Here is a 22730-nt window from a genome sequence, read left to right as displayed (position 1 = left end):
CTAGCTGTTGTTTTACAATAACAGTGGTTTATATTCTTTTGGTTCGATTAATAGCAGCATACAGTTTGCATGGGCGTTGTCAGTTCTTTATTTACAATAAAGTTGTAAAGCAAAAAAAAAAAAGTCGCCCATCGATTTGTTTTGTAGTGTATTCTAGAAAACCCGCGACACAAATATTACTTTACGGCTTCTCACGAACTACAACGTCCCAGGGTTTTTTGAAAATAAATTTATTCAAAAATAAGATGCACAGCACCGAGGAAAGGTGTTTTTTTTCTTTATTTTCTTCAAAGTACAAATCTTACAACCATTCAAGTCCTTTACATAGAAAACTTTTGAAACTGAGCAGAATAGCCAGAGGTGTGTTAAAATATAATTATAGTATAAATCAGGTAGAATTTTAAAAAGTAACAGTAAAAACCGTTATAACATTACATTTTACATTTAGTCATTTAGCAGACGCTTTTATCCAAAGCGACTTACAAGTGAGGTACAAGGCATCAAAACATAGACGTAATGATGAAAGCCACAGAGAAAAAGAAATACGTAAATAAAATTAGTACTTACTTCTTTGTGTGGTCAAGTTAAGTGATAGACATGGTAAACAATCAAAGTATTAGTAGGCAAATATTAGTAATTTATTGAGTAACAACCTCCGTAACAAGTCCGAAGTTATTATAATTAAAAGATAGAATTGGTATGTTCAAAGTCCAGTTTTGAAAATCCTCCCAGAATGCATTAGAGATATTACAAGAAAAGAAAATATGTTGTGTTGTGGGTTAATGGGTTAATGGCATGGCATTTAAATCTGTTTTTATCTGCTGATTTCAGGAGTGAAATAATTTTGATGATGAACAAATCAAAAATATACTTAAAATTAAACTTATTGTTAGGAATAAAAAAGGTAATCAAAAGATTTTGTAGGTTGAAAATATAATAATTAGTAATAAATTTGGGGGTAATTTGGTGTTGGGGGGTAATTCATTACTTTTTTAGATTATATTACATTTTCTATGTCAAAAGTGTTGTGGGCAATAAACATTTTACTTCAAATTGTAGCAATATGGATCAAATTTGTACTTTTTTACCATCTCATCTAAATAGCGGAAGATAACACAATTAAAAACAATAGAAATAACTCAGCCTAGTGCCTTATGGAACGTCGGGGCTTACAAAGACTTGAAAGCGTTCGATGAGGTTTTGAACCGTATTGATTCAGTTATGACCAAAATTGGTCAGTTTCCACTTTAATTTGTATTTATTGGAAAGCGATCCTTCTTATCTAAGACACTCGACCCGCTAACTCATGTTTCCTGCTATGTTAATCATTTGCCTTTTTTTTCTTTTCTTTTTTTTAAAAAATCGTTTTACATTGAAATTAAAATGTGTCCAAACGTTCAAATTCTCGCTAAACGAAGGGGGACAACCTTTGGACCCTGACGTCATGACAACCGCAGCGTCTCTCTGTTGATCCACTCCACTTTACCCAGGCCGGATTGGCCCGCAGTGTTTGCAGACAGGGTAACTCTTCACCCCCTTTTACCCAAGTCTGATCAAGTGGTGGCATTTTGTGTGAAATGAACCCGAGGAAGCGACACGTCCTACTTCTGTGGATGTTGATTTGCTCCGGGGGCATGACGGAGGCTATCGAGCCCATCAGCACCACCATAGCTGTCGGGATGGCTGCGACTCTGACGGCTTTTTTAGCTAGCTACCAGAACATTTTCTACTATTTCAACGAGTGCTGTCGACCCGAGTGGATTTCCTTCAACAAAACAGGTGGCGCACTGCTTCCCTGCTGACACATTGACCACCACATTTGATGCGCTTTGGTATTTAGTAACTTTGCACAGCTGTAAACTAGCTAGTATCAGCATGTTGTTTAAAGTTTGCCGGGGGGATATATCTGCTAATGTGACATTCACTCGGCTAGTTTATCACTCGTATACATATACACAATCCTAACTCTAAATGTGCCTATTTATGAATTTATTTTGCATTATCCTTATTGCTAAACAATTCGGAGCCTGTGTTGAACACAGCTCGGCGTGTTTGTCACATGGTTATGACGTATACGGAAGTTCCGCGTTGGAAAGAAGTCTCTTGAATTGCAGCGTTTTGGTGGGACTTAAATGTGTTTTATCTACATATAAACGACCGATGTGCGGGGTTTGAATGTTTTTGACGATGAAAGCGACGCGGTTATATTTGTTTTTACACATAGTTTTGACAGCTGCTGTGCAGGTAAACACGTTTGATCCCATCACAACAACCGTGGTCATAGGTATCGGTGCGACCCTCGGCCGGACGATTTACAATTATTTACATGAGAGGTGCGATTCAAAATGGGTAGCTTTCAATGCAACAGGTGAGCATGTGCAGTTTGTTTCAAGGCGCCTAAAAGCGTAAACACCAGTGACATGAATTATTTAGCTGACTGTGTAAAGGGCAATAAAGGTGCGATGGTTTAAGTGTTTTACAGTTAAAGACAAAAGCGAAACCTAAAAGGAAAAGTAACGTTAAGACAGTTTGGAATAATCATTCAACGCTAACGCTAATAATAAATGGCATTAAACATTGTTATTTTGGAATGTGTCAGTTTTGATTGGTATGGAATTTAATATACTCTTGCCATTTGTATGTCATTTATTTTCTTCTAACCTTCCACTTCACATTAGCACCTTCTATCTCCTACCAGTTGCACAAAGTAGTTGCTACATCTACAGGTGAAACAGCAACGACGTACAGTTTTCACGTGGCACAAAGCAGCAGAACATAGCGAGAAATGATCGCCATAAGCCACAGGGGAATCATTTACATCCTTTACAACATAATAAATAAAGTATTTACCTTCTGGTGGTTTTTAATGTCATGGTAGACGGGGGCATGAGCACACTGACCAGTCACAGCAAGGTCCTATGCATGTTGTTATCTAGCATAGCATAAAATGGCAGATAGCATACAATTTTCCCATGCAGTGCCTTTTCCACCGGAACTTTAAAGAATTACCAAGAGACAATGCTGAGAAATGTCGCAGCCAGGCGTTTGCAGCTGATAATCGGACTGACATTGTGACCTCTCTCTAGGCCTTAAGGTTGACCTGCAAAGCAAACTGGTCGGACAGCACATTGCATCGCGCATTATCCTAAAGGCTGTGAGTGGATTCATGAGGAATGACAACCCAAAGAAGCCCTTGGTTCTCTCCCTGCACGGATGGACTGGCACCGGGAAGAACTTTGTCAGTAAGCTGATTGCTGAAAACATTTACAGGGAGGGAATGGAGAGCAGCTTTGTTCATGTTTTCACATCTACACTTCACTTTCCTCATCCAAGTGAATATCCTACCTACAAGGTACAGAGTACACAAAGTACTTTCAGTTTACTTTCAACTAAATCATAGTGATAATGCTCTGTTCAGCCTCCTGTAATTACCTTTGCCACTGTTTCTCATCAGTCCCGGTTACAGCAGTGGATCAAGGGCAATGTCACCAACTGTGAACGTTCTATGTTCATCTTTGATGAGATGGACAAGATGCATCCTGGCCTGATTGATAGTATTAAGCCATATCTGGACTACTATGATAAACTGGATGGGGTTTCATATCGGAAAGCGATCTTCATCTTCCTCAGGTGAAAATCTAAAAAAACATTTCCTTATGCTTGATTAGAACTAGTTAATGTAGGGCATTGTCCAACAAAATGGGAACAAAAAAGTTTTAAAGTGTTTACAGCTTGTTTGGAATGGCCATACTGGTAGGCAGAGTGGATATTTTCAGAGTTGGTTGTTCCCATGAGAAGTGATGGGTGTAGTTGTGTCAGGGACATACCCTGTCCAGGACAGGGTATAACATTTCTACCCTAACCTTGTTAGGGTATCAGTCTGTATATCATTCTGTCTGTGTTGCATTAATAACATCCAGTGAAAGTGGAAAAAGCAATAATCTGTTAATAATGCAGAATGGAGAATTGTGGGTATAAAACTGCAGGTCTTTAACTGGATTTTTTTGAAAATTCTCTTACTTAAAAAGCAAATGATGTTTGTAAGAACATTACCCTAAACTTAGTGGTATTTGATATAATTGCAGCAGAACAATAAGTTTTCTGATCTTCCTCGTAGCAACACTGGAGGCGACAGCATTATAAAGACAGCTTTAGAATTCTGGAAGACAGGAAGAAATCGAGACGAGATTGAGCTCAAAGATCTGGAAACCTCACTGTCTCTAGCAGTGTTCAACAACAACCAAAGTGAGTATAAGTTGCATACAGTCTAGTCAGTCCTTCATTAACTAGATTTCATAGGTTACATGCATATATCGTTTTACTATTTGTAAATTTGATCCTGTAGGTGGCTTTTATCGTACGAGTTTGATTGACAAGAATCTGGTGGACTTCTTTGTGCCTTTTCTTCCTCTGGAGTATCAACATGTTGTTCAGTGCACTCTGGCTGAGATGGAAGCCAGAGGACTTAAGCCAAACAAGGATGTGGCCAACAAGGTGGCCAAAGACTTGGTGTTTTTCCCCAAATCTGAGCGAGTGTTCTCCGTCAAAGGCTGCAAGACGATAGTGAGCAAGCTGGACTACTACACATAGTGCCAGCATCTGAAGGACACTACGTTCGATCACTAGGTGCACTTTTTAAAAAAAAAATAAAAATTAAAAAAATGCTTTCCGCCAAAAGACTGAGGAAGCCAAGCTGACTAAACCCTCCATTGAGGTTTCTCTCACGTTGTGACCACGGTGAGAATATCAGCAGGTCGTGTCCAATGTTGCATCTCTCTTACACTGAATGAACGGGCTGGTGAAAGCGCAAAGAGGCAAGTTGAATGGGACATGGGGAAAATAACATGGAAATGCTTTGTACCTGATTAGGGGTCCGTTAATGATTTTGTCACACTACAATGAAGGTCTCAAAGATTGTTGAAACTGTGGCATATCACTGCATATATATGGATTGGTGAACTCTGGTGTTTTTATTGTTATTTTTAACACATCTACTGTACATATGAGCTCCTTAAAAGTCAACGTTGGTATTTGGGCAGTGGACGAGGTTTCACATTCAGCACAGCAGTGGTATCAGTGTTCAAACCCAAAAGATGTTCTGTTAAGCCACATGCCTTTAATTTTTAATTTGGTTAATCATATATTACAAATAGGCTTTTGTATATGAGTAAAAGATTATTGTTTCTATGCCCCTGTCCAAATATTGAAATGCAATTTGTCTTTACAGGATACTATGACTAGAGTGTGTCATTTGAATATTTTGGATAAACTAAGGACAGCATTCTCACAACACACACACACACATTTTTTTTTTTTTTAATTTCCTTCTCATAATTGTTTACTTTTTATTTTTTTAAATGCACAGCTCAGAATACAGAATTATGAAGTTTGTATATATAATTATTTGATTGATTTTAATAGTAAAAAAATGCACCCTAATCATGCTTCATAAGCAAAACTGTTATTTTATTTTGAAGAGAAGTAGAGAAAATGTTGTGCGTTTCTTGTCAGGTTTTGGAGCCTCAAACAACTTTATTAATCCCACAGGGAAATTGGGTTGTCTGGTTACAGCTCCTCTCCAAATGAAAAGTAGAAAAGAAAGGGGGGGGGGGAACCTAAACAAACTACTGTTCCATAAGTAAGAAAAATAACCAGATTACCAGTTTATGGTGACTTAATTTTTATTAATTAAAAGTATTTAAAGAAATGTCCCACATTTAAAGGTAAAAATGCTCAGTATTTTCAAATACGACTGCATTAATGCAGCCGCCCACTGACTTTAGAAGCTGTTACACTCATTTACAGTTGCATAATATACATGTACTAACTGTAGTGCACAAGAAATGTATAAACGAGTTGTGACATATGTTCTATTGTTTACCCAATCCATACAATACTATGTAGTTTCAGCACTCAACTGAACAATACTGAAAAATAATGATCTGCTTATATTTTACTTTTTTCCAAAGCACTTTTTAATTGTTACTTAAGTTTTCCCCCAGTGGGAGAAACTTCAGGTTCGGGGTTTTGTCCAATGGCACTTTACATTTAGCCAGGAGGGTGCAGGGGTTTGAACCACTGACTCCGTGGTCATTGGATGACTGCCTTGCTAAGTGAGCTACAGCTGACCATGTTGACTTTAAAGTAAACCCCACAGCCACTATTTTAAAATGGCCAAGATAATGATCAGTAAACACAAAAGTCTTCATAATTAATAATTATTGTGCATAGGGTGGAGTTTTGCAAGGTTGCCAACTTATGTTTCAACAACTTCTGGTCCATTTAAAAGGAAATCACCCAGTTTTAGCTTCTATCTGCTCACCAAACATAAGCCTAAAGCAGTATGTTGGGAAACAAATGGCAGTTGTGTAACATCAAATAACTAACACTACTGTGCAAAGAGCGACTTCAAGTCCAAGGTAAACTAAAGAAGAGAATAAATCCTTTGCTTGATAGTAAAGTCATAAGTTAATAGGTAAACGCATGTTAGTAGTAAAAGTAACCCTGAATCTAGGTTTTGATACAATAAAGCTTAACTATATATTTTTTTTAGGCCCATAAAAAAAATCAAAAGGCCTTTTTTTAGTATTATATGCAGTGTTTTACAACTAGGCAAAATAGAGACAAAAGGAAAAAACATCTCTTATCATATCAAGTTTATTTTAATCACATTTAGCACAACAATATTGTATAACAATATTAGACTGTATTCGTTTGAGTGTCCTGAAACCAAAACGGGTGTGTGGCCAAGTGCACCACTGGCGATCTTCTGCACAGTCCTGTGATCAAAAGCCCACACTTTGACGCATCTTTGTTTGCAATGTTGTTAACGCTCCTCGTGCAAAGAGTTAAATAGTCTGTATGAGGGTCTTGGCTCTTACACCAGCAGAACTGCATTTATGCAACCATCATTCTCTGGATTATTTGTCACCTGGGCGTATTTACCTGAAAAGTAAGAGAAATGTTTTTGTTATAATATTAAATGCTGCACCACGCACACACACACTTATTACAATATAAAAGGTAATATTTAAGGTATTAAAGATGTAAGCATTTATAAAAGAGAAATCCAGCTAACGATACACAGAACGATACCAGAAATACGATGTAGTGTAATTTTCACATTTAAGATAACTTGTTTTTTTTTTATCCATTACATATTACCATCAAGGAGGCATGAGATATGCACCTAATTGCACTTTATATGCGATTAAGTGATAAAACACGGTATTAAGCACTCACCCCAGATGACCTTTCCTCCTTGTGTAACAAGTCCCAGCTCACTGACATTCACCTCTATGACCGTTCCCTTTGTGATGACTCCCAGAGACGTGTAAAGGGGTGAGGAAGGGTTTTTTTTCACTCCAAGGATGGGAAGGCAAAATGTGGCCTTCAGCTCTGGATGTGTGACATGAGCCTTCTTAAAACGCAAACCCTGAAGTAAATAAGATGAGAGAAAGGCTTCATTGAGAGGTGAGGCTTCTAATAATCTAAAACAGGAATGCACATCTCAGCTTATCTTAAATCTAAGATAGCACTGTGTACTCACCATGGGTCTAATGAAGCGCTCATATTTTGGAGGTTTACGGGTGAAGCCATCACCAACAAAGCAAACTTTGGTGACCATTCTCTTCCAAGCTTTCTTTTGTCTCTTTCCAGTTCGAATGACTTTAAGAACTTCTGTCTCTCCCTGTGCACGCACCTTTGGCACTGGTACCTCCCATTTGCCCTAAAGAGATTATCACACATTAGGATGGAAAAACCACATTACTTCTACACACTTATAAGACTGCAACAAAAAAAAAAAAAAAAAAAAGAAAATCACTGTGGAATGCTGGTAGACAACCACCCAGCAATAAGTTGTTGACAAGCAGATCCTAGAGGACACTTACAGCCTTTTCTTTCCTCTTCTGTTTGATCATGTTGGAGAGGACCTTAGCACGGGACTGCCCCTCTCTGTCCAAAAGGTAGGCTGGCACTGCTCCCTCTGGTGTCTTCTCATCATTCTTCTGTTTGGTTTTCCTCTGTTCATGCATTTTGAGGCTGCAAAAATATAATTTAGATTGGTCAACTGTTTAGCGAACGCATTTTTAAAAGTTTTATCTAAGTCAGCTACCATGACAAAGGTAACACTGATTTTCTCCCTCTATGCTTACGTCTTCTTCATCTGTATCTTCTCTGCATGTCTCTGTTTGTGGTACAGTTTGGCCTTCAAGCCGATCAACTTCCTTGCTTTGTGGGACCGCTCATGGACCTCACGGCTCTCCTTCTTCCTTTTCTTCTCATGGTGGTCCAGGCGGTAGCCATGCCGCTTGCGGTGCAACTCAATGTGCTCGTTCTGGGGCTATAAAAGAAAAACCAAACGTCCAATTACCAATTCAATTTGTAAAGTACAAAAATGCACAAGTTCTCTCAATTTAATATATTGTGGGTGGACAAGAAACCAATTTGAGGGCATCACTTTTGGGGTCTGAAAATCATACTGCTAACATTTTTGGCAAAAACAAACTGTTTTTGCATCGAAATAGAAATAACAATCTAAATTACAAACACATTTTCGCTATACCGTTTCTCTCACTGGGCCTGTTGAATTCAGATTTAATTAAAAACCCGATGACATATTACTCCATTGAACGATGGCTGGACACATCGTTGAGTTCTACACTAGATAAAATATAAATAAACAGTCAAATGATTCCAGCTAAATGGTTCGGAGTTAACATTTATCATGTAACGTTAATCTATGAGCAAAAACTATGGTTGGTAAACCAGAAAGCTGTAGCTTTAAACCAACCCTAGATCATCCTGCCACATGTGAGCCAAAGCTAAAGCTAATATGTTATGCTAATGCCTTAACCTGTCCAATAAAAGTAGCAAGATTCAATCAAATAGACGACTTCCTTACCATTTTGTGTTTAGGAAACTTAGGTGCTGCTGTGAAAACGTCGCAGGTGGTTACAGTTGGAGAAGATCCGCGATGTTTTGTGTTTTTTTTCTTGAGGCTCGGGTGTTTAGATGTTGTTTTCCCCGAGGCCGAAACTTAGAGGAAGAGCGTCATCTCGATGTAGCGAGTTGTCCGTCCGTTTAATGTGACCGGCTTTGGCGTAACAAAACATTACGGTGACACGGCTCCAACAGTGTCAAAATAAACGGAAATGGAGAATGTGCATCGATATGCATAAATCGTGTACATATATCGAACATTTTTTACAACTGTTACTACTGAGGAAACCCTTTGTGTTTAATGTCCGGAACTACAAGTCTCACACGGTTGTTCCTAGGGATGTATTTTGGAGTAGTGTCGGATGCAAACGTGACTTTTACCAAACACTTGTAGGGTATAATTTAATACTTTTGGTCTGGAATACGTTCATTGTTGAGCTGTCGACATCTTTTTCGTTGTTATGGTTTGAGCGGTTTATGGCTCACCTGAAGCTTTGTCTTAGTCCGAGGAAGGAGCTTGGAAGATATTAAAGATGCCTGCTAGAGCATCTCGGGCACTGAGCAGAATGATTCTGGTAAGATATATTTACTTGAGTATGCGATATCAATTAATCTTATGTTGACATAGCATGTGCGTTGTCATTGACAGGGAAGGCATTTATTAACTGCTGGGATCCAGTGCTGCAGGTGTAGAGTGACTTATCACGTGAAGAGACTTTACAGCTCGATTCCAGGTACGTCGTTTTTATTAAGATCCGTTGCCTGACATGTTTTAAGTAGTTGATTAATTTATTAGTCAAGCAACAAGAGACAAGTTGCTTCCACTTCTGATCCTCAAATATTGACTAGAGCAATTCAAGTGTAAATGCTAGTTTGCTGTCTTAAGTATTACAGATTTTCGTGGACTTTCTCCAGTTCCCAGCATTCTGAAGGTGTATATATATGTATATATATTATGGATATATATTTTGTTGACAAAATCATTTTACCACCTCTGGTCTGTTCAGTAACTGAGCTTTTGATAAAAAGCTCGAATGCTACTGCTATTAAATGGACTTTTGTCAGTCAAGACCTGGATTGAACTTGGAAACTGAACCTAACTTTTTTTGAGGTTTGAACATCACAGCAGTTATGCGAATTGTGATATAAATACGTCATTATTTTCTAAATGATTATTTGTTCTAAATTATTTAATCTATTAATTTCTAGAAAAATATGTGGATAAATGACTGATATATTCAATAATAGAATTATACATTACTAATTCAGTCTTATTGTGTATCATGTTCCATGTCATAGATGATGTCAAATCATTGCGGGCTGTGGCAAACCCTGATATATCCAAGTAAGTATCTGCATTTTGCAGTTGTTTCTTTGAAAACCTCTTTAGATTCAGCTCCATGTTCATTTGTGTCCTGTATACGCAGGATCCGAAACATCGGAATCATGGCCCACATTGATGCAGGAAAGACGACAACCACAGAGAGGATGCTTTATTACTCCGGTTATACAAGGGCACTAGGAGGTAGGAAAACAAGATAAGTCATTTGCTCAATATTACATATTTAAACATAATGTAATTGAGATTTTTATAGCATACACATGGTCTGTTGTTGTTTAATTGTTGGTTTTCTTGCTCTCACGTTATTTCTGTCACTGTTGCTCTCAGACGTGGACGACGGGGACACAGTCACAGATTTCATGGCCCAAGAGAGGGAGCGTGGCATAACCATACAGTCAGCAGCAGTAACATTTGATTGGAAAAGTCATAGAATAAACCTTATTGACACTCCAGGTGATAACATTATGTAAAAGCATACGTTTGACATTGAACAATTCCAATGGAAATGAGAGGAAGCAAGCACTCGAATTTGCCTGTCTCTGTTTGATAACAGGACACGTTGATTTCACTCTTGAGGTGGAGCGGGCACTTCGTGTTCTCGATGGGGCTGTTGCAGTGTTTGATGCCTCTGCTGGAGTTGAGGTGAGGTCACTGCTTGCGATCTGTGTTTTTTTTTTTTTGCTTGTTTTAAAGAAAACTGTTGTGAGTTAAATTCTTCTTCTTAAAGTCTCTTCTTTTGCCCGGAAAACTCCCAACAGGCTCAGACTCTGACAGTGTGGCGACAAGCAGAGAAGCACCACATTCCCTGTGTTTGTTTCCTGAATAAGATGGATAAACCCACAGCTAAGTGAGAACTCCTCACCATAATTTTTCTTTTTTTAATTTTTTGATATGCAACTAAAACATTTTTATTTTTTTTTCTATCAGCCTGAGATTTTCTATCGAAAGTATAAAAAAGAAGCTGAAAGCCAATCCAGTCCTCCTACAGGTAGGCTCACTACTGAAATAATTGCAGGTGAATGATATGATGGTTATTAGTTCTCAATATGTGGTCTACTTCTCAATTTGCAGCAAATCTGCTTAACAAGTGAAGATGTAATTCTGCTTTGCTAAATCTGCTAAAATTGCTTTTGAAATCACAGTCAACATAGTTAGACTTAACAGTGCAGTAAACAAAATCACCACCTACTGCACCTGTTTGTAACAGTAAACCAATAACACTGTTTGCACCTCCACCTTACTTTTCATTATGAATGCTGAATGAAATTTGCTAAATGATCTCCTTCCTGTTTCATGATTAGGTTGTTAATGATAACGCGTGTCAACGAGTGTCATCACTCAGCAAATTTCGGTTTTGTGGGTGGAGCATAAAGTTCATTAAAAAAATTAGTAATTTGTAATGACCCGAATAAAAAGAAATGCAAAAGGAATGCGAATAATAACTTTGTGTTTTATTAGGCTCATATTTCATGTTTTATAGATACCAATAGGAAGTGGCAAAAACTTCACAGGTGTGGTTGATTTATTAACTAACCACAAGCTGATATGGAAACAAGGCCGTGTAGGAGATGATGGACGGGTGTTTGAAAGCAAACCTCTTAACCAGTCAGACGAGCCAGAACTCCTGCAGGAGGCCCAGGAGGCCAGGACAGCTTTAGTTGAGCAGGTACATATCATTATATTCACAATATTGACAAAATATAATTTTTGTATGTTCCAGATAATTGTATTACTTTGTATTCCTTTTCTCAATCACAGGTTGCTGATCTGGATGATGAGTTTGCTGAACTGCTGTTAACTGATTTTAGTGACAATTTTGATGCGGTTCCCACAGTTAAAGTGAGTACGGTATGGTCTAAACCTAAAGTATCACAGTTACTAATTAAAGGACACCTTCACTGATTTTGAATTTGCTCCATTTGGCTCTAGTTTGGGTAGTAGGTGTAAATAAATGCCATTAAACGCCCCTTTGACCTCCCTATGTTAAAACATCTCTCTACTTCTATCTGAAAACTTCAGTTCAGATTATATCATCTCGTCCCTCATAAGTATGGAGTTTGTAATCATGGTCAACCGGCTTTTCCAGAGCTCCTCCAGATGACATCATCCTAATGATCAAATGTTTTCAGCTGGAAGCAGAGAAACATTTTAACATAGGGAACTTTAAAAGTAACAATGTACAATTACAGCCTAAACCTAAGCTATAGAAAGTAAGTTGAAAATCGTGAAGTCGCCCTTTATTGACAGTTTTTTTTTTTTTTAATGGTGTGTAATCTGTGACAATGTGTCATCAGCTGCAAGAAGCCGTGCGGCGGGTGACTCTGGCCCGGAAAGGCGTTGCAGTACTCTGTGGAAGCTCTTTGAGGAACAAAGGTGTGCAGCCTCTTCTGGACGCCATCACTGCTTACTTGCCTGCCCCCAATGAACGGCATCACGATGTGGTGTGAGTGAACTTCAACTGTAACTAAGTTAAATTGCAACTGTCTTAACACCTAGTTAAAGTGGCATTTGTCCAGATTCTGCATATTACAATAGTCCTACAGTATTGCAGTTGGGTAAAGTCATACTTTCATTTGTGCTTTAGTTAAGATTTATGGACTGTTATGCTTTTCATGGTTTTTTTTTTGGTCACTTCGATATTGAACTGAACCACAGAGAATTGTTGGCTATAAGGAAGTTATATTTTGGGAACAAAATGCTATTCAAAGAAGCAGAAGTTGGATATTACATGTTTTGTTTTGTTTTGCATGTTTTTTGATTTATGTGAGTTTTGTGTTTCAACTTTGTTGGATGCAATTGTTAATCACATATCTTCCGACAGCCAGTGGTACAAGAACGACTTATGTGCGCTGGCTTTTAAGGTTCTCCACGACAAGCAGCGAGGTCCTCTGGTATTTCTTAGGATCTACTCTGGTACTCTGAAACCACAGACAGCTGTCCACAACATCAACAGAAACTGCAAGTGTGTAGATTCTACCAGAATGCCTGATTAAGCTCTGACCCGTTTTCTGCTGATACAGGTGAAACCTTTGTGTTTTGTGACATGTTGTCTGTAGTGAGAGGATGAGCAGGCTACTGGTGCCGTTTGCTGATCAGCATGTGGAAATCCCCTCAATGACAGCAGGAAACATTGCACTAACAGTTGGATTAAAGCAGGTGCCACATCATACACCACATCAGTTGTTTGCTACATTAAACATTTTCCCTACTGAAAAAGTTATTTATGTTTACTGCTTTCATTTGAGACGGTCACAGGGGACACCATAGTTTCATCCAAGCCCTCGGCAGCAGCTGCAGCCCGCCGAGCCCAAAATCAAAGTGCTACAGGGAAGAAGTGTGGGGAACATGCCAGCGTGGTGCTTTCAGGAGTAGAGGTTCCGGATCCCGTTTTCTTCTGCACCATTGAACCACCCACTATGGCCAAACAAGCTGGTCAGTGACTGTTTAGTGTTATAAAGCACGTGCTCCAGCAACCCTGCAGTCACTCACACATTTGTTTTCTTGAAAGATCTTGAGAATGCACTTAACTGCCTGCAGAGAGAAGACCCCAGTCTTAAAGTCAGGGTTGATCCTGATTCGGGCCAGGTAACCCCCATCATTGGATTAGTTGGGATATTCATCAGTCAGAGCATCTGCCACAATAGGTCAACTAAATGTTCTCTACTCTCCATCATCAGACCATTTTATGTGGGATGGGAGAGCTGCACATCGAGATAATACATGATCGAATCAGAAGAGAGTATGGCATTGAGACTCACCTTGGACCACTACAGGTGGCCTACAGGGAGACCATATTCCATGAGGCCTCAGAGACAGGTACAACAAACTATCATGTCACTACATACTGCAGATACCCCAATGTATATTCCTGCTTCAATGTCCCTTTTATATATTCTTTTCTTTCCCCCGCTGCAGATACGCTGGACCGGACCATTGGGGAGAGAAGACACCATGTGACGGTTCAGCTGTCTGTTAGACCTGTGGACCCCTCCTCCCCAGTTGGTTTACGTCAATTAGCTTTCACACAAGAATCGGAGGCACAGCTATCGCAAGAAATGAAATATGCAGTGGAGAATGGAGTGCAAAGCTCATATCTTCAAGGTAATACTGACGAAACTCACTTATTCTCTTCCTGAAAGCCCCAGGAAAAAAAAGGGGGGGCTTAGTTATTAACACTACACAATTTTTATCAAGATGTGTGGGTGTTAAACTTAATTTAAATTGCGCAACATTTTCATATATTGATTTAATATGCATGGTCCAACACATCTCAAATCCGGTGACAAAGACTCCCGGAACAGAGATATTCACTTGTGAACAGAGATTGTACATTTTGTAGCTTCTTATTTGATCCCTGGGACTATCTGAAGAGCTGTGCAGAGTTGAGTTAAAAAAGCGAAGCAAAGTAGTTCTGGAGCAGAAGGGACTGATTCCAAGTCTCAGGATAGCACTAGCTTAAATTACACACTGTAAATTTTAATCAGTCATTGAGATAAGATCTTTTTTTTTTTTTTTACAAGAGACACCTGAGAACAAAGTTCATAGTGTACATACAACCACATAAGGCAATTATCACACAAACACGAACAATATAGCTATGCATTTCATGACTTAGTTTCCTCTCAGAGGAGCTTGAGAGGATGTGGTTTCATCAAGTTTGATTTACAGTTTAATTGTTACACTAACAAAAATCCCCTCAACCGCAGACAGAAAAAAAAAAAAAGACCACGAGTGCAATCCAATACTGTGGTTCTGCCGTAAATTCTACTTTTACTGGGTTATAATTTGAAACTGTCAGGTGATAATTCTATGTGTTTATTATTGAGGTCAAAGTCGGCAGTGGAGTCGTACTGGAGTACGTTATAAGAAAAGGTGGTTCACCCCATTTAAAATGACTGAGGTGGCCACTTTTTCTTACACTGCACTCCAGTATGACAACACCGCTGACTTTGACCTCCATGATAAACACATAATAGAATTATCACCTTTGTGACAGTTTCAACCTAAAAACCGAGAAACATAAACCTTGTAAAAATGGCAGAGCTGCTGTATTGGATTGCAGTAAAGTGCTCATAGTGTTAGGCCTGTATTTCCCAACAGTGTGAGGAAAGCCTAAACAGAACAGACACATTTTTAAATTGTTCTCAATGTAAAAGCCGTAAAAACTGTTCAAGCCGTGGCTCTGGAGTGTGTGTGTTCATGCAGGATTTTAACACCTCGTTTAACTTTCAGGTCCATTGTTAGGCTACCCTTTACAAGGTGTGTCCACACTGATCCAAAGTGTCAACATGGAGCCAGGAACGTCACCCGCCATGGTGTCCGCCTGTGCGTCACGCTGCATGCTTAAGGTCAAACACTGTGGCTCCCATTTCTGACCTGTGTCACAACTAAAAACTGCAGGACTCTCCCTATATAAATAACACTTCTGTTTTACCTGGATGCAGGCCCTGAGATTAGCAGGAGGTCAGGTCCTGGAGCCAGTGATGTCACTAGAGGTCACAGTCAGTGAAGAGCACCTTAGTTCTGTGCTTGGGGACTTAGCCCAAAGACGAGGTACCGTCAGGGACATCCAGAGTCGTCATGACAACAAGGTACTGCTGGCAACTGTACCGCTGGCTGAGATGATGGTGAGTTGTGAGCTAATTTAATTCTACTTGATTTAATTTTCACCCTTACAATTACTTATTATTTGAATTGCTTTGCTTATATAAGGGCTATTCCACCATCCTGCGAACACTGACGTCTGGCAACGCCACATTCTCCCTGGAGCTGGACACCTATGAAGCCATGAACCCACAGGAGCAGAATATGCTCCTTAAAAGAATGGCCGGTCTGTTGTGATGCCCAGTTTTCAGCAGTGGGACCACTGGCTTTGGGACATAAGCATGGACTTACAACTGTCAGGCAGGACAACCAGACTGGCATTCAAAATTTCAACATTTTAATCAAGATCAATGGTATAAACATTCATAAAAAAATAAGTGCATTTTTCATTGAGAATATGTATGATGTGGCAATTCTGTAGAGCCGCTTTTAAAAAAGATCATGTGTCGTATCAGTACAGCATCAGTATCTCTCTGCAAAGGCAGTTCAGCATTTAATTTCTTGGTTTCAAATAGATCAATGCAGTTCATAGCATAAAGTTTCATTCCCTTTTATGCCACAGTGCAGAGTTTGATTTCAGACACCTTTGTACTCATGGGGACAGTAGCTGTAAAACAACGGCTCAGCTGGGATCCCACGCCTGAGACGGGAAAAGGTGGTTACGATGATGGAGATGATGGAATGTAGCATTTGGAGTCTGGTACTGACTTATGCACAAGTGTAAAGAGACTGCAGATACTTACTCCACCATACGGCAGCGGTGCACAGACAGTCTGTTGAAGGCGTCGCTGATGTCTGTCACACCCACGTCGCTCCACAGCCGCTCTGCCACAGCACTGGCACGAGGCCTGGGAGTGGGAAGATAAATAAAATAAAATACTTCTTTAATCTGTTGAGGTTCTACATACATAGTATACATTTTCTCTGTGCCATACCAGAGCCTGGGTGTCAAGTTGGTGCCATCCACATACTCTCCCCACAAACAGGCTTCTCCACCAATCACAAGCTTCTTCTGTGCCTCAGTTCCTGTTTTAAAGTGTAATATTCGATTAAATCAGACTGTCTGACCAACATCCAGGGAATCTAAAAACTCCACTGGGTTAGAGTGATGATTGAAATAAATGCATACTTCATTTGACTAAAGGATGATTTTTCTCCCCCTAATAGCAAAATATTAGGATGCTTATGTTTATTCAACAGGCTTACACATATTTGCACAAGTGACAACTCCTTAACATTTAAAATCTGAGTCAACACGATAAAAATAACAATCTTATGACTGACGCAACTTTAATGCAAATACTCGAAAAACTAGCGTTGTATTAAACAGTCATTGACGAGTCAAAATGAGCAGGGGAACAAAGTCTCACTTAAAAGTCACACGAACCCTTGAAATCCTGCGGGTCAGCCTTGTAAACCCCCTGCCAGTCCTGGCCATAGGAGATACGGTTCAGGTACCAGGGGGTGGAAAGCAGCGCCTGGTACCCTGATGCTGTAACATTTGCCATCTCTTCCTGGTATTGCTGCTTGTTTCCTTTCCAAACGTGGATAAGTGTGTCTGGTGTCAGCTACACAGTACACACATACATAAAATTAGCATCGGGAACAAAAAAAAGAGAAATGGGGGATGGAACGAAGATGAAAATTCCAGAGCCTTTTGTCGTTTCTTCCAATGCAGACAATTGTGTCAGATGGTTATGATCATGTTACGTAATCTGCAATGCAACATTTAAAAGAAGTGTCTGGAAACCAAAATGGTTTATTCAGTTTCTATCCATGGAGGATCAACGCTCAGTTCCTTTGCCCTGACTGCTGGATGAACCCATGGCATCGAGGACAAAGTGTGTAGCATCATGCCATGCGACGCTACTTTTGGTTTGTTGTTTAAAAATACCACAAGAAATAGTTCTCCATTGTGGTGAACTATATCAAGTAATTACACCAACCTAAAGCCAACCATGCTGCCCCCCGTTCACTTCCTGTCTGCCGCTATTCTCGTCACAACTGTGCAGTTGTCAAGCATAAGCCTGTTGAACAAAATCCAGAATTCCTTTTTTTTATGCCTCAATAAAATCAAGCCCCATATCAGAATTTTCCTTCACAACATAAGTTGATTGGACCAAACCTCATTTCTGTGAAAACTGACCGTTGAAGTTGAGTGGCTCAACCCTGTAGTACTTCTGCCAGTCCTGCCCGTAGCTAATATAATCTAGGTACCATGGGGCGGAGAGGATGGTGGTGTATCCTGCTGCCGTCACATTGCCCATCTCCTCGTTAGACCCGCCGTTGATCCACACATGCACTACTGTGTCTGGCTTTAGCTGGAATTGTTACAAGCCACTCTCATGTCTATGTGCTTAATATGAAGCTACCAAAAGCAGCCACTTAGTTCAGCACAGTCTGGAAAAAGGTAAAACAGCCAGCCACAGTAAAATGGCCCCCAAAGACCTTTGGCAGATCTTGTTACCATTTGGACACAGGCAGGGCAGCAGTTAAACCTGTTTCCAGTCTTTGTGCTAAGCAAACCGGCTGCTTTCAATACTTCATATTCAAGATTCAGACATGACTTTGAGCAAATGATTTCCTAAAATGTCAAACTATTCCTTCAGTAACACAGAATGGACAACACCAATACACAAAAAGTCCAAAGAAGTGTTGATGAAATACTCATTACAATTTTGCCCAAACATCCTGGTTCATTATTCTTAAAGCTACAACATGCAACTTTATAAAGTCTTAGCACTTGAGATTAATCCACTCCATCGAGCTCAGCTTTGCTCTGCTACACTTCAAAAAGGCATCATGACGTAATAATGAATTTCAATAAGTGACAATGTTCCAAATGTTATTAAACAAGCATAAATAATTGACTTCATCTCACTGGTTTTCTTAAAACCCTTTACAGGAGACCATTTCTGTATCTGTGGCAGTGCTGTTCAAGGAGTCTTCGATTGCACCTCTCCACATAAAATAATATAACTTTTGGAGCATATACTTCCACTTAATTAATGTTTTTGTGTTTTTTTTTTTAAAGTTACATTGTGTAGCTTTAACTCTAGCAAGATAATATCTTTATAAATTTAGCATTTCCCACCCTTTACTTACCTTAACACCATTGTCAAAGACCTCCTGCCAGATCATGTAGCCCTTCGAAGTAGTGCTGACAATGTCCAAGAGTCTATTGATCAAAAAAGTAAATTAAAAATACAATAAGTGTAATTTTTTTCTTCCATTGTTGAATCTCTACTAATGGTGACATCAGTTTTTTAATAATTAGTTTATCCTTGTACAAGTAATGAGATGGGGTGTAGATGAAAAACACACTTTTGGATGTAGAATGATTCCAGTTTGGTGTAATCTTGTCCGAAGCCATGCTCATTCATGAACTTCTGAATGTCTGGGTTAGACTTCCTGCACAACAGAGCAGAAACAACCGGCAACAATTAACGTCGTCTAATGTTTGATGCCGAGCAGAAGTTCCAGATATCCTGTACATGTCTCACCAGCAGGTGAAGTCCACCTCATCACCTCCCAGATGAATGTAGGCATCGGGGAACACACTGCTGATCTCTTTGAAGAACTGACCCATGAAATCATAAGTGGTGTTCAGGATGGGGTTCACTGGTCCAAAGGTGCCAGAGGGTTTGGAACCTGAGTAACAAGGTGTGAGCAGATCTGTTTGGCCTGAGAGGGGAGAATCAGAGCAGATTAACATTGTAGATGCTTCAGGTATAAAGTAAACAAAAGTCTGAACTTAGAAACTCTCTCTCCACCAACAGCTCCAAAACTCACCTTTTCCCCAAGACTGCGTGTGTCCTGGAGTGTCAAACTCCGGGATGACGCGAATGCCCCTGAGACGGGCGAATTCAATGACCATCTTCACTTCATCAGGTGTATATACATGCGTGTATGGGTGGTAAGCTCCCTGTAAACCATTTATTAGATATAAATGTTTAGTGGAGAGGGTCCCAATTAAAAAAAAAAAAAGTAAAAATATCTACTTTTACTCACTGACCTTCACGCTCAGCTGTGGGAATGTTCGGCTCATATACGGGAAGGATTGATCATCGACAATGTGCCAGTGGAAAACATTAAATTTGTTCATCGCCATTGTTTCCTGTATGAATGAACAAGGAACCATCTCTGTAAATAGTATGATTAACATTAGAAAACAAGAAGATTGTCTCACTGACATACCAAATTAGCCAAGATGACTTTAATAGGCAGGAAGTGGCGGGAACTGTCCAGTAAGATGCCTCTGTGTGCAAATCGGGGAAAGTCGTGGATTTTTGTTGAATTGATGGTTTTCTGTGAAGATGCAGCAATAAATTAAGTTTGAATTCAAACCTGCTTTACATACAGTTGAGCAATTTTGGATTTTAATCACAGCAAAGTTTTGTCACTATGATAATACTCATAAACAGCCATATTATTTTTGACTTACAGCACCATATTCATCTTCATAAACCAACTGGCTGAAAGTTTCCAGACCTAAAAAACCATGGAAATGGTTATTAATATGCAAAACACACACAACAGATCTAATGATAAGTTTTAGATGTTTTTAAAACACTATAAAATTTAAATGTTGCATAATCACTTCCAGATATATGATATGATCATTTTATATTGCAGCGAGTGACGCCAGGTTTGCTTCGCAAAGCTTAACACCACGTTAGACTCAGCATTTTTTTCAGCTGTGTAGCTTGTGAATACATGTTACAGTAGACATAAATGCAGACATTACCCTAAGTTTTACCTGTGGTTGTGTATTTGTTATGGTCTACAGTAAAATGTGAGTGATAATATTCATTTGAGTGACAGAAAAATAATCAACCACAGCTTTGAGTGTTTCACCTATATTTTGGTTTTATCTGGTTATTCAACTATAAAATAATTTGAACTGGTAAATTAGCATGCAAAATAAAAATAATAATAATAATGATAATAATGATAATAAAATTCATACCATGCAGGGCTCCCCAGACCTTTGATGCTGTTAGGACAGCAGACCGTTTATTTACTATCAGCTTATCTGTGGAAATGAACAGATGTATATTGCAATTTTCAGTCGTGTCAAAGCTTGACAAGCAGGTTTTAAAGTCCAATTCTTAAAATAAGTGAGCGATTTGGTCCAGACTGACCGTGTTAATCCACCTGCTGTTCCACTGACAAGCCCTACACCCTCTCTCTGGTGGCAGATAGCCATCAACTGTGTTCGAGGTACTTTTACTCAAAATCAACTAGGGGTACAAATACTACAAATCCCCCCTAATATATTTGATGTCACCCTTAAATTTAAACTTAAGTACAAATTATGTGCAGTAGAAAATGTTTACCTACTAGATGACATTATCGGTGTATAATGTTTTTAGGTTGTTGATGATTTTGCAACTTTTAGAGGGATATTACCTCTATAGCTTGCAGTCCGAGTGTTTACTGCTTGGATAAATGCACTTATTGCAAAAACTTACTGTCGCTGTATGTTACAAAGTTGATTTAAACACTGAAAAAAAAAATGCATGTTCAAGCTACATTTGATAATCAGTAGGAGCCTGTAAATAACAGAATGCAACAGACATTTTCACAGAAGCAGCTGGAAATGAATTCACACCTGTCTGTGCCTCAGAACATCTTATTGCAATGAGGAAGAGCAGAAACTCACATGATTCGTCAGATGTTAAACTGGGAAACCCGTCACATTCAGAGTCACGTGACGTGATCAACACCTTCAGCTCGGTCAGCTCAGCTTGATCTGTTGTCCTGCTTCTGCTCGCCCCCGATTTCTTAGCGAAGCCAAATATGTATTCAAAATACCTTTGGAGAGAAACAAGAGAGGTGTTTGTGTTTTCACCGGTCCCTGAACGCAGCAGCAGTTCACGGACCTCTCTTTCGCTTTTTCTCTATTCCAACAGAGAGAAAAAGAAATGAGAAACAAAGCAAATACCTCTTGTACGCATCCTGCAGGAGGACGCAGCCGGTGCCAGCAGAGTCCTTGTCGTCAACTATCCTGAAGCTGGAGCTGGCCAACTTGAATGAAACGTCTGAGATTTGCGCCTTCTGCGGCAAAGGCCACAGAGAGACGCGGTTTGGAGGCTGTGAGACCGGCTCAAACTCTTCAAGGACGTGGTTGTGTTGCAGCCCGTTGCAAACGCCAACGGCGAACACCAGTAGTGTACACAGCAGGACAGTAGTGATCATCTTGGTAGACAACAGCGAAGTCACAAGATCCGGTAATCAGTCAGCTGCATTATGGGGAAGAGAGCGGGGGCGGGGCTTTGAATGCGGAAGTCCGTTATGTAGAAAGATTTAAAGGCGTAGTACAAACCATCGCCACAATGTGCAGGGATCATGCAGGAAGACGTCTAACATTAGTTTGCTTTAATTGATAATCTGTTTCTAACGAGATTGTTTTATTTTTTTCCACAAACTCAATAAATTAAAATAAAACCCCCCTCTCTTCTAATTGAAAATTGAATATTTGTAAATATTGTTCACTGTATCACATTATACTGCCTGAAACAACGTGTCTGATACTTGACATCTATTCTCACTTTATGTTTGCTGGAAGTTATAAGAATATCAGGCCACGGTGCTTCTTTTAAATTGCTTTACCCTGTGGGCCTGTGGTTAACTTTCAAAATACTTGTGATGCAACAAATGTGAAAAAGCAAAAGGACAAAACTTCAAATATTCCTCTGATTCTTTTGAAAGCAAATGTAAATTTAATAGATAAGGCAACACAAAAGATTTAAATTTATGCTCTTAACATAACATTTCATTGATGTTATTTGTAAGTAGTTAGTCCCATAAATGAACACAATGACCAGTAGAAAAGTGG

At 39.3% G+C, this 22730-nt stretch overlaps 4 protein-coding genes across 7 annotated transcripts; 2 read left to right on the top strand and 2 right to left on the bottom strand.

Moving 5' to 3' along the window:
- Positions 1-1438: 1438 nt before the first annotated feature.
- tor1 (torsin family 1) lies at positions 1439-5866 on the top strand. Of its 2 annotated transcripts, none has more exons than XM_067485201.1 (5): positions 1439-1779; positions 3087-3352; positions 3455-3630; positions 4118-4245; positions 4346-5439. In XM_067485201.1, the coding sequence occupies exons 1-5, from the start codon at positions 1578-1580 to the stop codon at positions 4588-4590; spliced, it is 1017 nt and encodes a 338-aa protein (XP_067341302.1). In that variant the 5' UTR covers positions 1439-1577; the 3' UTR covers positions 4591-5439. The 2 variants fall into 2 exon arrangements, with proteins under 2 accessions (XP_067341302.1, XP_067341303.1); XM_067485202.1 differs by lacking the exon at positions 1439-1779 and adding an exon at positions 1827-2368 and having other exon boundaries at positions 4346-5866.
- Positions 5867-6641: 775 nt separating this feature from the next.
- On the bottom strand, positions 6642-9066 carry nsa2 (NSA2 ribosome biogenesis homolog (S. cerevisiae)). The gene is made up of 6 exons (XM_067485203.1): positions 8906-9066; positions 8157-8344; positions 7893-8043; positions 7550-7729; positions 7243-7435; positions 6642-6945 (listed from the first exon to the last, which is right to left on the bottom strand). The coding sequence occupies exons 1-6, from the start codon at positions 8906-8908 to the stop codon at positions 6878-6880; spliced, it is 783 nt and encodes a 260-aa protein (XP_067341304.1). The 5' UTR covers positions 8909-9066; the 3' UTR covers positions 6642-6877.
- A 204-nt stretch (positions 9067-9270) lies between these two features.
- Positions 9271-16783, top strand: gfm2 (GTP dependent ribosome recycling factor mitochondrial 2). 2 transcript variants are annotated; one of them, XM_067485196.1, is made up of 20 exons: positions 9274-9518; positions 9593-9677; positions 10243-10288; positions 10371-10468; positions 10613-10738; positions 10839-10927; positions 11044-11132; positions 11213-11273; positions 11766-11951; positions 12044-12124; positions 12580-12728; positions 13107-13247; positions 13342-13441; positions 13531-13717; positions 13794-13870; positions 13963-14101; positions 14201-14386; positions 15518-15633; positions 15730-15912; positions 15998-16783. In XM_067485196.1, exons 1-20 carry the CDS (start codon positions 9477-9479, stop codon positions 16124-16126), a joined length of 2310 nt encoding a protein of 769 aa, XP_067341297.1. In that variant the 5' UTR covers positions 9274-9476; the 3' UTR covers positions 16127-16783. The 2 variants fall into 2 exon arrangements, with proteins under 2 accessions (XP_067341298.1, XP_067341297.1); XM_067485197.1 differs by lacking the exons at positions 14201-14386; positions 15518-15633; positions 15730-15912; positions 15998-16783 and having other exon boundaries at positions 9271-9518; positions 13823-13870.
- On the bottom strand, positions 16205-22139 carry hexb (hexosaminidase B (beta polypeptide)). 2 transcript variants are annotated; one of them, XM_067485199.1, is made up of 14 exons: positions 21837-22139; positions 21555-21706; positions 20859-20924; positions 20334-20380; positions 20087-20197; positions 19905-20006; positions 19682-19814; positions 19393-19573; positions 19214-19300; positions 18995-19067; positions 17277-17457; positions 16825-16915; positions 16633-16737; positions 16205-16529 (listed from the first exon to the last, which is right to left on the bottom strand). In XM_067485199.1, exons 1-14 carry the CDS (start codon positions 22088-22090, stop codon positions 16466-16468), a joined length of 1647 nt encoding a protein of 548 aa, XP_067341300.1. In that variant the 5' UTR covers positions 22091-22139; the 3' UTR covers positions 16205-16465. The 2 variants fall into 2 exon arrangements, with proteins under 2 accessions (XP_067341300.1, XP_067341301.1); XM_067485200.1 differs by lacking the exon at positions 17277-17457 and adding an exon at positions 18036-18210 and having other exon boundaries at positions 21837-22136.
- Between the last annotated feature and the right edge of the window lie 591 nt (positions 22140-22730).

Source organism: Channa argus, chromosome 18, assembly GCF_033026475.1.
Source record: "Channa argus isolate prfri chromosome 18, Channa argus male v1.0, whole genome shotgun sequence".
Lineage (NCBI taxonomy): Eukaryota > Metazoa > Chordata > Actinopteri > Anabantiformes > Channidae > Channa > Channa argus.
Note: the sequence above shows the minus strand (reverse complement) of the source record. Positions and strands in the feature narration are given on the sequence as shown.